The 13,392-nt window shown below is 41.7% G+C and overlaps 1 protein-coding gene across 1 annotated transcript; it reads right to left on the bottom strand.

Moving 5' to 3' along the window:
• Positions 1 to 814: 814 nt before the first annotated feature.
• Positions 815 to 13,006, bottom strand: ARPP19 (cAMP regulated phosphoprotein 19). Its single transcript, XM_076347744.1, has 3 exons — positions 12,817 to 13,006; positions 7,627 to 7,749; positions 815 to 4,163 (listed from the first exon to the last, which is right to left on the bottom strand). The coding sequence occupies exons 1-3, from the start codon at positions 12,859 to 12,861 to the stop codon at positions 3,993 to 3,995; spliced, it is 339 nt and encodes a 112-aa protein (XP_076203859.1). The 5' UTR covers positions 12,862 to 13,006; the 3' UTR covers positions 815 to 3,992.
• Positions 13,007 to 13,392: the final 386 nt, after the last annotated feature.

Below are 13,392 nucleotides of genomic sequence, written 5' to 3'. Positions count from 1 at the left end.
AAGTTACTCTGGATCTATAGATGCCAGAAATTGGGATGAAAAAGCCAAAGACGTGAATCTGAAAGAGGGTGGCTCGCTTGTACTAAAGCAGGAATAAATAATCAAACCACACATTCAGCCCAACTCCACGTTAAGTTAAAAAAACAAACAAAAACCACATTCATCCTGCTTGCATGCTCCCCCAGTCTGTTCTTCCCAACCTCACAGAAAGCCCCCCAGCCATCAAATAAACAAGTTACTGCAATCTTGCCTCCCTCCTGAATAATGTGGTCATGTTCTGCAAGCACACCCACTAAATGCAAAGCTTCTCCGAGCGCAGGTCTGTGCAACCGTACCTGCCACAGCTCTAATTAGAAACAGATTTGGGCAATAAGCTTGTATTTAAATGGTTTGTCTTTGCCTGGAGACTGATGCCACTCCCCATACAGAGATTCAGGTAAGTGACTTTAGGTTACTAATGCCAGTGTTAATGCAGCCTTTGCACTGCCTCAGCATGGTATTTGAATGACACTACTTAAATTGGATATTTTTCTCCTCAGTTTGTTAGAGATGCAGAGTATAGAGGGTGTTACTATGACCTTGGTGACTAAGCCAATTGTGTAAATATACCACGTGGATCTCGAAGTTGCGCAAAGATCAGCACCTAAGTCACAGCCTGAATATGAAATTAGTTAGACTTCTTCCAGCATCTTGATTTCTTGGTAATGTTGCCATATTCAGGCCAATACAGTCTATAACAATGCAAACTTCTATATGCCAAGCTAATTCCCAGAAATCCCCTTCACTCAGTGCAAGGGACCAAAACAATCATCTGTTACGGAGTTTTCAAACAATAAGCTTTAATTGCCTTATTAGAAAAATAAGCACTGAAATATATATAAATGTGATTACATTAAAGTAATTCTGTAGTCTAACATACTAGAAACCAAAGCCCAGTCATATTTTTAATGATACAGAGTAGCAAGATTTCGGTTTTAGAAATTTTCCATAGAGAATACCGAAGTATGCAGTATCTTTTAGGAAACCACAGTAAAGACGAGACAGATCTCCACGTTGCAATAAAAACTAAGTAGATCAATTTATTCTGTATACTATACAATGTGTAAGTTTGTAAAGAACAATTGACATTTTTATCACCTTAACATATTGACTGGGTGTAAATATGTCCAACAAAATGTACTCCTGTGGCCTTTACACAAACACTGTCCTACTACATCAAGAACAATGAGAGGGAAGCCTTTGGTGCTACAGATTTGGGGACATATCTGTGAAGTTGTAATTAATCCACTTAACTATCTCGAATAAAATGTTGGTGCTATCTGCTATTATAAGCCTACATGAGTACTACTCTAATAACTAAACACTGTCTATCTTTAAAGGCAAGATATGAAAGGGACTGCCAGTCTACAGTGTGGACAGGTTTTCTTTGAAAAAGGTAATTATCAAATGGTAAAACTCATATAATACATTATGTACATAAGTTTGGATAGCTGAGTTATCTTGCTGGAGTAAGCTGAAAGTAAGCATCGATTTGCAGTCATGTTTGATATACTGTCAAGTCATTATTGGACTTAAGTTTTATACAGTGTATAGAATCAAAATAGCTGTGCCTGCTGCTGAGGTTTGTCAGATGTGAAGGCTCATAATCAGTCATTGACCTAGTTGGTATTACAGTACTTCAAATATACACATGGATAATATATTCATAGCTGAATTTGTAGTAATCTTAAGAACTGCAAGACACAGAGTGAACATCGAAAGAGCTTGTGTTGTCCAACCAGCAGGACAAGCTGAGTTGTAGCTAAGTGAGTGGAATGTTTAAATTTAAATGGCTATTTTTTTTTAAACCTTCCCAAACATCAAGAAAGCTCACCTTATGTGAGCTACGGAATAGTGGTACCAGACAATACACAGCAAGTCACCTTAAATTGTTCAAAATTTGTTTCAGGCCCAGTCCTATCATTAAGTTTCAATTTCATTTATACATACAAAAATAAAGAGGGATTTTCACATTAGGACAAACGTCTATAAAAAGCAGTTTGCTTTAATATATCTAGTCTCCTTGCTATTCTCCCAGCCTAATTTCTTGCTTAAAGAAGTCAAGTAAGTCCATTTCTTCAACCTGTTCTCCAAAAATCACAAATTCTTTATAATACTAGTGGAGGATAAGGAATAAGGGCAGGCTTGACAGAGCCCATTTAATTACTAGAGAAGGGCTATACAGCCTTCAGTGTTCTTTTTGACTAGCAGTCCTTTATCTTGTAAGACCTTTCTGAATACGTCAAAGCACATCCTTCTAAAAACATACATCTTTAAGAGTGTTTTCTCTTACAATATCCACATTGGTGCTTTGTTTTTAATAAGTCGTTTCAGAACTGTTTCTTTAAAGAAAAAAGTATTTAGTAAACTGATTTTTTAAAGTTTCTTATACTCCCAAAGAACATCAAGGCTGTGATTACCTATATTAAAATCAAATACATTATGGATCATACTGCACTTTTAATATTCTCATTTCATTGAACAAACATGCTTTTAAATGCATCAAGTTATCTGTCTAATATCAACTATGTATTTTGGTAATCTAGTACTTACAACCTGCATCATAAAGATGAACTGAAGTTCCTTCCTATTTTCTGACATGAAGTTACCTATTTCTCAATAGGTCTTTATATAAATACCACTTCCAGTTCTTTGTTTCCCCAAAGCCAATGAGGGGCTGCTGTATAACAAAGAGAAAAGGAGTTAGTTTACTACCACTTCAGGACTCCAAGAAAAAAAAAATATACCCTTCCGCTTCCAGAAGTCTAAAATAGCCCACAGACAATCGCATATCAAACCTTAGCAAGCCTAGATTTGGAGTTTGCCACACAGGAAACTCTCTAGAACAGTACATTTAGCCATCTCCCATGTCATCAGAGCATTTCAGCTTTAAAAGCTTAAAGAGCTGCTGAACAGAAAGGGCACTTGCCTCCAAATATAAGTACAAATTCCAGATTTATATTTGAATGCTGGACATTGTTGGCGAAACAAAATATACAACCACAAAAGCATAAAGCTGAGTCAAGTGTAAATATAAGTGTTTCACAAATTTCAGGTATTCAATTTTTACTTTCAGTAGCAAGATTTTGGGCTCTCAGTTTCAGGACAAGACTTTGAAAGATACAGAATCACTTGTGCTTTGATTGGCACATTATCTGCTTTTTAAAATGTAAAACTAAGACATTTGCAAAAGGTTGTGCAAAACTATTGTATTTACAAAAATGGCACAAGAGTGAATTCAACAGTCTATGCACATGCACACTTCATTCACATCTTCAACAAAAGTGTGTCCTAAGCTACAGAACTGAAAAGAATACCAGCTTCAACAGGCAGTTGTCAATAAGCACTAGATTCACAAGAGTTACACCAGAATGGGCAAATATTGCCCAAGTAAAAACTCTATTGTTAAAGCTGAAACAGGTTTAAGGCCGTTCAAGTTCAAAAGCAGAAACAAAATTCAATCAGAGCCCTGTCTTTGTTTTTATACATGCTTTACCATCTAGCAACTTGTGGTCTAAACCTCTATTTTAGACAACAAACCCAAACACAGAAGAAAAACCCAACACAACTGGAGGTTATATTAAATACAAATATGCTGTAATTAAGATGAAATAACAAAAGCAGAAACATTAGAAGTCGTAAAACTTGCGATGTCACTTGCTGGAACCAGTCCTACGCTAGGAAATGGGCAATATGTACATTTTCAAGTAGATTACATTGCTCTAACCAAACTTGTCCTTTTTAATCAGTGCATTTTTCTCAACTAGTCCAAATACTACACGTTTTACTCTTAACAGTATTCCCTTACAATAGCAGCACATGCTATCGCTACCTGCAAAGCTGTCAGTCTCATGACTTAGTGTAAGAAAGAAAAAGGGGGATGTGAGGGTGAGAAATAACTATTAAGGAGAAATAACAGGAATGAGAATAATCATGCAGTTCAGCTGTTCTCGTCAGCCAGCCAGCTTGCTAGCAACAAGAGATGGTTTCCGCTGTGGAAGATCCTGTGGAGTAGGAATATGGTCACCAGTGACTTCTGTCTTGTCAGGAGCTGCAGTAGGCAGTTGCTTATTCTTCATCTTTGCTTTAGCCATGTTGTAATCGCCAGAATCAAAGTATTTTTGCTAGAAGACAAAACACACATATTTAAAAGCCTGAAATCTTATCAGATGCATACACTGAATTACATGGTTAAACAGACTCTTTATAACTGTTTTTAAAATTTAAGATCTTCCCCATTTGGCAAGGTAGCTCTATGTCAATGAAAAAAAAATCTCATCAAGACTATTAAGCACACATAGCTAAACTCTTAACATTAGGTAAGTATACAGTTAAGGTTCTACACATACCATTAAACTCACACCATTTGTGAACACTATTTTTGCCCTGTTTTTCCCAAGAGCTCTGGTCTCCCACAAGTGAAACCTTGGGGTTTGTAAATTTTGTTGCAGGGAACAAGTTCTGCTACACAGAATAACCAAACAATGCACGAACTAAAGCTGGAGAACAGAGCCTGCTCTATCATACCAGAAGATCAAAGTAGCATGAAACTGCATGCTAACAAGAAAACCTCTTATCTGCATACATTAAAACAGTGAAACTATAATCCCTAAAGTTCCCAAACCAATTCTTTAGCGAAGTCACATCTACTGTGTAGTCCTTCTGAAAAGCACTGTGTGAAGGAAATTCTCATTCCACGCTCCAGGTTTCTTCTGAATACAAAAGTGAGTGCATTAAGTTTGAATTTCTTAAACAGTGTTCCTTAATATTTCAGAAAATTTTTATTAGCATTAGCATCCAGTCTCTGTTGTCAGATATTAAGTTATCTACAGATGTTAAAGCCCAATGCTTGTTAATGATTTATCTGCATCATGGTAAGTAACATGAGGCATGGAATTTCATCCAAGGTCTGCGTCAAGCCTTCAACTGCTCATTGACACATTTTGCAGGAAAAGTTGTATTTTGTTTACATCTTACTAAGAGGTCTACCGTTAAGGTACTTGTAACCCATGATTTTGAACAGATTGTCATATGAGGCTGAAAAAAAAAACCAACAGATTCCAGACAAAGATTTACACTAGCAACTGCTGCTCACGATCACAATCATCTCTGAAGAGAACACTCCCTAGTTAGCTTTATATATGCTTATTCCTCAGTCAGTCGAACAACAGCCATCACTACCTGCTATGTTTAAGTGCTTCCAGGCAGCATATTACTACCCTACTCTTTACTTTGCATTAGTACTAACCAGCTGCAAAATGTTCAGTAGCAGAAGTTGTTAGAGAGAAGTAATTTGAACACCTAACTTAACAGGCCTTCACCTAACGAGGGGAGGAGGTTGTTTATGCAAGGGCTCCCGAAGAAGGCTTTAAATGTTCCCTGCCAGAGCCTTAAAGTTACCAAATCTGTTTTTCCCATGCAGTCAGTAGTACATCTGAACCACACACTTCTCTTCGTTAACCTTCCCAATTCAATCCTTTTGATGGTGTAACCCCTATTTACACCACAATGTTCTAGCACTGCACCTACAGACTAGACCTCAGGTTATAACAATCTGATTTGGAAAAAGGCTTTCATATTTTGCCCTTCAAGGCTGAAGAAACCAAAAGAAACTTTTAAACAGCAACTAGGTAGTAACAGAATTGCTCAGTCTTTAGATGTGTTACTGCTGTTAACAGGTATCTATTTCTGTCCATGTAAGAGCTCCAAACAGGAACCCTCTACAGGAGCATGGTGTAGCATGGTTCTCATCTACTATTATTCTGGAGAAAGTGTGCTAATAACCGTGTGTGCACCCAATGCAGAACATTTCTGGAGAGCATATATCAATGGGCAGAGCATGTCCTAGTTGCCAAATTGAAGAAAATCTGGGCTACAGTTGACTACATACATTTAGAAGAATATCCGAGAAAACCTACCATTTTTCAAGCATTAGAATATCAGTCCATTTCTTCCTTTAACTTATTCCTGTATTTTTCTCTGATTTACTCTAGCTTCTCATAGATGGCCTGTATTTGATCATCCCTTTCAAACTGACTATATCTATCCAGGTGTCTTCGTGTCAGAAACACTATGTGAAAGCACACTCACTATCCTCACTCTATTTTAAACTTCAGCAATCCAGGCAGCCCAAAGTACACCAGGCATCTATATCAAGTAAAGATGCTTTCTCATTTAAGACACTGTGCACACTAAACAAAAATTTAAAAAAAAATAATGGAAGAAAGTTATTACCACCACATCAGGAGTGGAGATCTGAAGAAGGCAGATTACAAATTGGAATCCACAACTTTATGCCATCTTTCATCAAAGTAGCAAAATCCCAAACACTTAAGATGCCCACTGGTCTACCTCTGCTCAAATTTGAAAATGTAGGCTGCAACAACCTTTGCATTAAATAGTGCTACAATCAAGACGAAGACATTGTACAGATTGGTGGTGGTGGTGAGTTTTCCTCACGTTTGCACTGACCAGTCATCATTCCTTTGTGGCCATCAATCCTTAGGGAGTAGATGCTGGTCTGTTTTCCTGAATTGTCATCACAATACATACTCACCTTCTCCCTTCTGTGTCTACGCATACACTGAACCCACTGAAGTCTCATTTAGGCTGCCTTTGACCACATAACAGCATAACTCACAAAAGGAGTCACCTCATCTACCACCTGCCCATGCCCAGCAACCATTAACTATGCTGCATATGCTCCAACTTATGAGAGAAAGCTCATCCAAAAAACCTGCCAACAGTAACAATTCCCAGGAGATGTTACCCGATAGCACAGAATTAGATCAGCACTGAACTCCAACAGCTGGTTTGCGAAGGATTTATACTTGGAATCATTGCGTGCACTCAAAGGGCCTAGACAATAGTAAAAAAAACAAAAACAGCATGACAGCAATGAAAGCACCATCAGAAGTAGTGATATACTAGGATTATTCCAAGAACAGAGTTCTAGCATGCCTGAAAGGCATTACATAATCACTTTATGAATAATTAAACTAAAAAAATAAACAGTTGAATAACTAAGAAAATAAGAGACACTGGTTAAATGTGGAACAATACTGAAATACTAACTCACTCTTCATTCTTCTATAATTATTTTTTGGTTAGGGTGTATATTCAGAATTACACCACTGCTCTCAAGCCACTGATGTCAGATGGTGCCTGGTGTAACAGAGCAGACACTAAGCTTTCATGTGCTAAAAACATGGAAAATAAGAGCGGACATACGTTTTGCAGACATAAGAATGGGCAAGATAAGATCAGTACAAAACAGGGATGGGGTTCTGACCCTTAGTGTTTACTATAATGTTTTTTATGAAGTCTATCACAGCAGCACTGAGCCAGCTTCTAAGTTTAATTCTTTCTAAAAAGTGCAGTTGAGCCACTGATGCTGTAAACAGCTATCCTGCCAATTTGGCATTTGTTTTGTGGAAACAAATTTCTCTTCTTTGTGCTTTCACAGACAAAGTTTAAATTTCTTAGCACTCTTACTCACACAAAGGCCTGTGGAGTGGAAAAAAAAAATCACAGATACAGGAATTTTGGAATTTCTTGTCCATACCCTGTGGACAATAAAGAACTCACTCCTTTTTGAAGCCTCTTCCTCAAGAAGTCCGAGCCTCCTGGCTTCTGGCCCAGATGAGGATATCTTGCTTTCAATTTTGCTTCTTCAACTTTTTCTGGGCTGATCACCTTATCCTCCATTTCCTGAAAGACAATTAGCAATACTGTAAATGAAATATACAATAATGAACTATATATGCAGAAGACCTTTGCAGGTAATTCAACAACATGCCGATTGCTGCTACCAAGTGAACATATGAATTATTTGAATAGACATTTTCCTACATTCTCTCTCAAATACTGACAGCAACTGTAGGAGTTCAGTCTCCCATCTTAGATGCCTTTCCTGGAGACGTGTTTGAATCTAATCAATGCATTTCTCTTTCACATAAAAGAAGTCTATACTAAAATTAAATTATTCAATTTGAAAAAAAAAATCCCCCAAACAAAAAACATTTTTTGGTCAAAACAAGGGTTCCACTAAGAACAAACAAGTGTTGAAAGCTGGGCAAGAGCCACAGGGCTTTTTTTTCAGCTGCCCCTATTTGATCATGAAGTTGCACAGACAGACTAGCACTTGCATTGTCACAATTAGTCTGTATGACAGCTCTAACCGTAATGTGTTGATATTCACTGTGAAACAGTGTTGCAGCAGCTCAGTCTCAAAAACATGCCTGCCATCATATTAATAGCAACAATACTGTATTTCTCTATACATGTCTATAATTATCCTAAAATTATGAGGATGAAGACAGTTGGATAGTGCATTTCTGTAAAATAAAATGCCTATTTTATGAGTATACTGTAAAACATGGATGCTCAAAGTAATCATTTGGAGATACTCATTTGGCAAAAATTGCCATTTGTACATCCAGTCTTTCAACCATGACTTCTACTTTACACTCATCTGTTCCGGTCCATGAAGCAATTTGATGTATGAAGTACAATTTCTTCTATTAGATCATTTCTAAAATATCTTCCATTCAAAATTCTTGTTTTGCTACTTTCCAGTATTTGGCCAAGGTCTTTTTTTTTTGCATGCATGCAAACCATCGCTAGTTCAGGGAAAATATATATTGATTTGTACTGACTTCTGTAGTTCTTTAATTGTTATTATGATCTGAAGTCACAGAAAGACTTTTAGGCAGGAAAAGAAGAATTGCCATTGAAATCAGGAGGGCCTCACATTCATCTGTGACTAAGGTCTTATATCCACTTAGAGCTGCTTAGGCAGCCCCTTCACACTCTTTTCCATCCGTGTCATCATCCTTTGCATTGCATCAGTCAGCATGCCTGCATGTACTCCACATGAATGGGTTACAGAAATTAATTCAACAGAAAAATAATCATCCATCTTCCCCCCCACACACACTCCGTTGGGCTGTGTTTCATTTGGATCAGTTTCCACAGTCTGGATCACCAAGCAGCTGCACAAACAGGTATGTTAGCACAGCAGCAGGGAGGACAGAGAACTCAAGCAGCTGGGAGCTACTTAAGCCAGAACTGCCAAAGAACTAGAGCCACCACACTAGCCTACCCAGTGCTTTCCTATATCTCTTATAAAAGCTCAAAATTCTGTAATAGTCAACATCTTTCTGGTAAGAATCCTCAGAAGCAAAGGTTATAACAACAGATTTAGAATATAACATTGTCTAGTTGCTCCACTAGGCCAAGACATCTCAAAGACAGCTTTGCACAATACAGTGGGAATCTGAACTAACAGTTCTACCAAGGAAAGATAGAAATTCTTGTAGCAGTTTAAAAGAAACTTCTGTGAGGACAGGAACCAATGCTTTTTATTAGATGAAAACACAGCTAGGCAATACAATGCAAAAGACAAATAAATATGAAGGGCAACGTTTCCCTGACACTACTGAACACAGAACTATACTATTTCTCACTATATTATATCATACTAGCCAAGACCACAGTTTTCATGTGTTACAAAGATCGTTCTTCAGCTGCTGTTCTTCCTGTCGTGCTTTATTATCATGCCAACACCGACTGGATTTTCTCAAAAGCAATCCTTTCAGCTAAACACTTTCAACATCTAATGCTGAATCACTGGGTACTCACTGTTAAGCCAACAGACAAAGCATTTGAGGGGGCATGTTTTGCCAATACTAACCAAAAGGAGGCAGTTTTTAAGAACAGAGGGCCAACAATAAATAGCTTACATAAACATGTATTCATGGTGCATCAAAGGAGACATTTATGCAAACTCACAGGGCTGACAAATCATCGCACAGCAGGCAATCAAAACACAAAATACTGTGTTATGCACCAATGCAGATGAAAAGGATACAGACTATGGTCACTTACTCTCAATGACCAAGAGCTAAGACTCAAAAAACTACATAAGACAACTTAAAGAATTTCAATACAAAGACTTGGGGTGTCAAACAAAACCAGCTGATAGCTGGAAGAAAAACAGTTCTTCATATAAAATATAGTTAAGCTGCAGAACTCCTTGCCAGAGGATACAGGGGGTGCCAAGAATTTAGATGGATTCAGAAAGCAACTCGATGTGTTCATTCGCAGCTCAGGCAGCTTTTAAACCACAGATTACTGAGACCTGGGATAGTTTTCTGGGGAAGATCACTGCATGCACGTCCTGACCTTATATTCTTCTGTGGACTAGGTGGTATTCAGCACTCTTAGAGATGTGTTGTTGAGCCACAAAGGCTTTAACCCAAGCCAGCAAGGCCATTCGTACATTTACAACATTCTCCCTTGAGTTACAGAAGCAACAACCAAGTGACTAACAACTGACTGGGGGGGGGGCGGGGAGGAGGGGGCGGAAATCAAGATTACCACGCTCTTCTTCCTAGTGACATCCACACAAAAGTCATAATTTTAGTTCTCTACAGGAATTTGACACAGCTAATGAAGCCTGCTTACTTCATTAAAAGGATCTACCAGGAAGGCAGTAGTTACCTAACTCGTTTAAATAGCTTTTGCCCTTAATCTTTACAGAGGTACCAGCAGCGTAAAATTCCGTATCTGTTGGACAGCTGAACTGCATGGCTAAAAAAGAGCCATCAGCCTTTTCAAACTCTGGTATGAAGAGCACATCCTCTTTAGCAAAATACATCGGACAAAATGTAAAGCAGAAAACGGGAAAAACATGACAACAGCACAACTCTACAGTGAACTGATGTGGCAAAAGTCAGTCCAGAAACAAAATGCACCACCTCTAACAGCTTCCTGAAAAATATAGGTTTTTAAGTAAAAAAAAGAGTCAGTCAACCAAGCATACATTCTCCAACATCTGAAGTTTCTTTGTTGCTGAACTTCCCCCTGCCACTAGCCTGGGTTTTCACACGAGAACAGGAAACGCTGGTCTTTGGCAAGTTTTCAATTTATATCACTCTCTTGTTTAACACCTTTCTCGACTAACACATGCACAAGCTTCTTACAGCATGTGAGAAAAGTTTAGAAGAGAGGTCTGATCATGAAAACACTGCCTCAAAGTTCATTTAGGGGCTTCATCTTTTTTAAGCATACACATGAACATGTACTGCAAAATGGGTTGTTTATATAAGTATTTCAGAGCTAAGCATTAACTGAGTCAATGTTCAATTTTGCCTACCCAGACAGTTTTAGTGAAGGTTAATATCGCAATGCCATAATAGCACTGATATCACAGTATCCTAACAGGATATAAACTCACAGAAAACAAAGTTTTATTTTATTGACGATATTAATTTGTCCTGAACACCTCACCAGATTAAAACTAAATTAGCAGATCAATAAGGGACTCCTGTCTCTCAAAGGGTAATTTTTCAAAACGGTGCGTAAGCACTGCATTTCAAGACTTCAGTCTGAAACTCAGTTAGCAAAATTAGCCCCAGTCACCTGACTTCATCAGAATACACTAGAAGGCATCACAATAAACTTGCTACCACGTGTTTTACTATGGTCTTATTACAGAGCTATTCTAGGAGTGCTGCATAGGCCAGGGATTTATTTTTATAGGCTTTGAACAGGAACAGTATCCCTTCGGTAGTCTACCTAACACGAATGTAAAGTCGAGCTGCAGAACACAGGCGTTTAAGGGTAGATTACAGACCTGCCATAGAAGCTGGTTCTGATTACTGCACCTATTGAGAAGGTATCATTCCATATTAACCCCCAAAGCTCTACTTGTATGACTAACTCACATTACAAATCGTAAATTATTAAACAAAAACTTGACAGCTGAGGTAGATTAAGCTTTTTCTTTGAGCGTACTTGTGTTTCATAACTGCTCCCTATCAGAAATAGCTGTGGGGATTGCAATGGAGTCCACACGGCAATGACAAGACTAAAAAACAAACGGCTTCTTAAAGTCACAGCCAACACAGGGAAACTGCTAACAGCATACAGTCACCTATGCAGCCAAATCCCACTTAAGAAACTGTAAAATTACTAGTTCCAGAGATGCCATAATAGTGCCATCACAAGATAATCCAGCCAGTTATTCTTTCTAAAAGCCTTAACTAGAACAGGCCACAGCCATTGTATTTCGGGCATTTCTCCTCCTAAATAGCTTACATTAAAAGCCGAAAAATTTCTGAAAGTGAAACGAAAGTTTAGCCACCGGATTATCGCCGGTCTCCAGCCGCTGCGACGGTCAGCTGGCGTTCTTCCCCCCAGGACGCCCTGGCAGACAGAGCACCCGGCGGAGAGCGGGGCCGAGGCCGGTCTAGGGAGCGAGGAAGCGCCATTAGCCCGTCCGGGCCAGAGCACGCCAACGATTTACCAGAGAACAGAAACTCCCGGGTGCGGAAGCCAACACGGTGGTGCCGCTCCTCCGCCTCCAGCCTCCGCCAGCCGCGGGCGGCAGGGCCCTCCCAGCCGCTCCGGCCTGCAGCACGGCGCCGCTCCCGCCCCGGGCCCCGTCCCGCCCGAGCCGGCGGTGGCGGGCGGCTGGGGAGAGCCGCCCGGCTCCCCCTGCCCCCAGCGCGGCGGCGGAAGGGCCGGGGCTCCTCCCCGGCGAGGGCCGCTGCTCTGAGGGGGCTCCGGCCGCGGCCAGGCGGGCGGCCAGGCCCGGGAGACGCTGCCTCAAGGGCCGCGGCGGCCCCGCGAGGCTCCCGGCTGAGGGAAGGAGGGAGAGGCCCGGCCGCGGCGCCCCCGCTCCGCCTCAGCGCGCGGATGGAGGCGGGAGAAGCCCCCCGGGCCTCCTTCTGCTCCTCGGCGGGGCTGCGCGGGGGGCTCCCGGCCACCCACCTTCTGCTCCTCGGCCGAGGCGGGCTCGGGACTCTCGGCAGACATGGCGCCGCGGCAGCAGGACGGCGGGGAGAGGGCGGGAGAGGGAGGCGCGACCGCCGCTCCTCCGCGCAGCGCAGCGCTGCCACCACCTCCCGCACAAGATGGCGGCCGCCCGCACGACGGCGCGCCGGCGGGACCAGACTTCCTCCGCGCTCAGCCTCCCCGGCGGCACGGCCGCGCTCCGAGCGCCGCTCAGGAGCCGCTTCCGTCTCCGCCCCCTGACGTCACGTCCGCTGCCGGGCACGCTGGGAGGCGTAGTCCGGCGGGCGGCGGTTCGCGCCCGGCCCTGAGGGGCCCGGCCCTGCGGAAACGCCCCCGGGGCTTCCCCGGAGACGGGGGCCCGGCAGGCCCCTCCGCGGGGCACCGGGTCACAGCCGTTTATAGACACCTGCCCGCAGCGGCCGGGGGCGGCCGAGCTCCAGCGGGCAGCTCGGGTGCGGCTCCCAGAGGCCGAGGCTGGGCCCTGCACCCCCGGCGCCTCGCCGGCACCCCCGCCGCACCCGCAGGCCGGCCGACGCGGCCTCCCCGGCCCGA

Source organism: Aptenodytes patagonicus, chromosome 10 (assembly GCF_965638725.1).
Source record: "Aptenodytes patagonicus chromosome 10, bAptPat1.pri.cur, whole genome shotgun sequence".
In the NCBI taxonomy this organism is placed as follows: Eukaryota; Metazoa; Chordata; class Aves; order Sphenisciformes; family Spheniscidae; genus Aptenodytes; species Aptenodytes patagonicus.
Note: the sequence above shows the minus strand (reverse complement) of the source record. Positions and strands in the feature narration are given on the sequence as shown.

Bases quoted from the DNA above. Each gene is read 5' to 3' on its own strand.
- ARPP19 (XM_076347744.1), bottom strand. From the start codon at position 12,861: ATGTCTGCCGAGAGTCCCGAGCCCGCCTCGGCCGAGGAGCAGAAG. The intron at 7,750-12,816 runs GTGGGTGGCCGG...ATTGTCTTTCAG, and splicing joins CCTCGGCCGAGGAGCAGAAG to GAAATGGAGGATAAGGTGAT. The intron at 4,164-7,626 runs GTGAGTTCTTTA...TTTGTCTTCTAG, and splicing joins GGAAGAGGCTTCAAAAAGGA to CAAAAATACTTTGATTCTGG.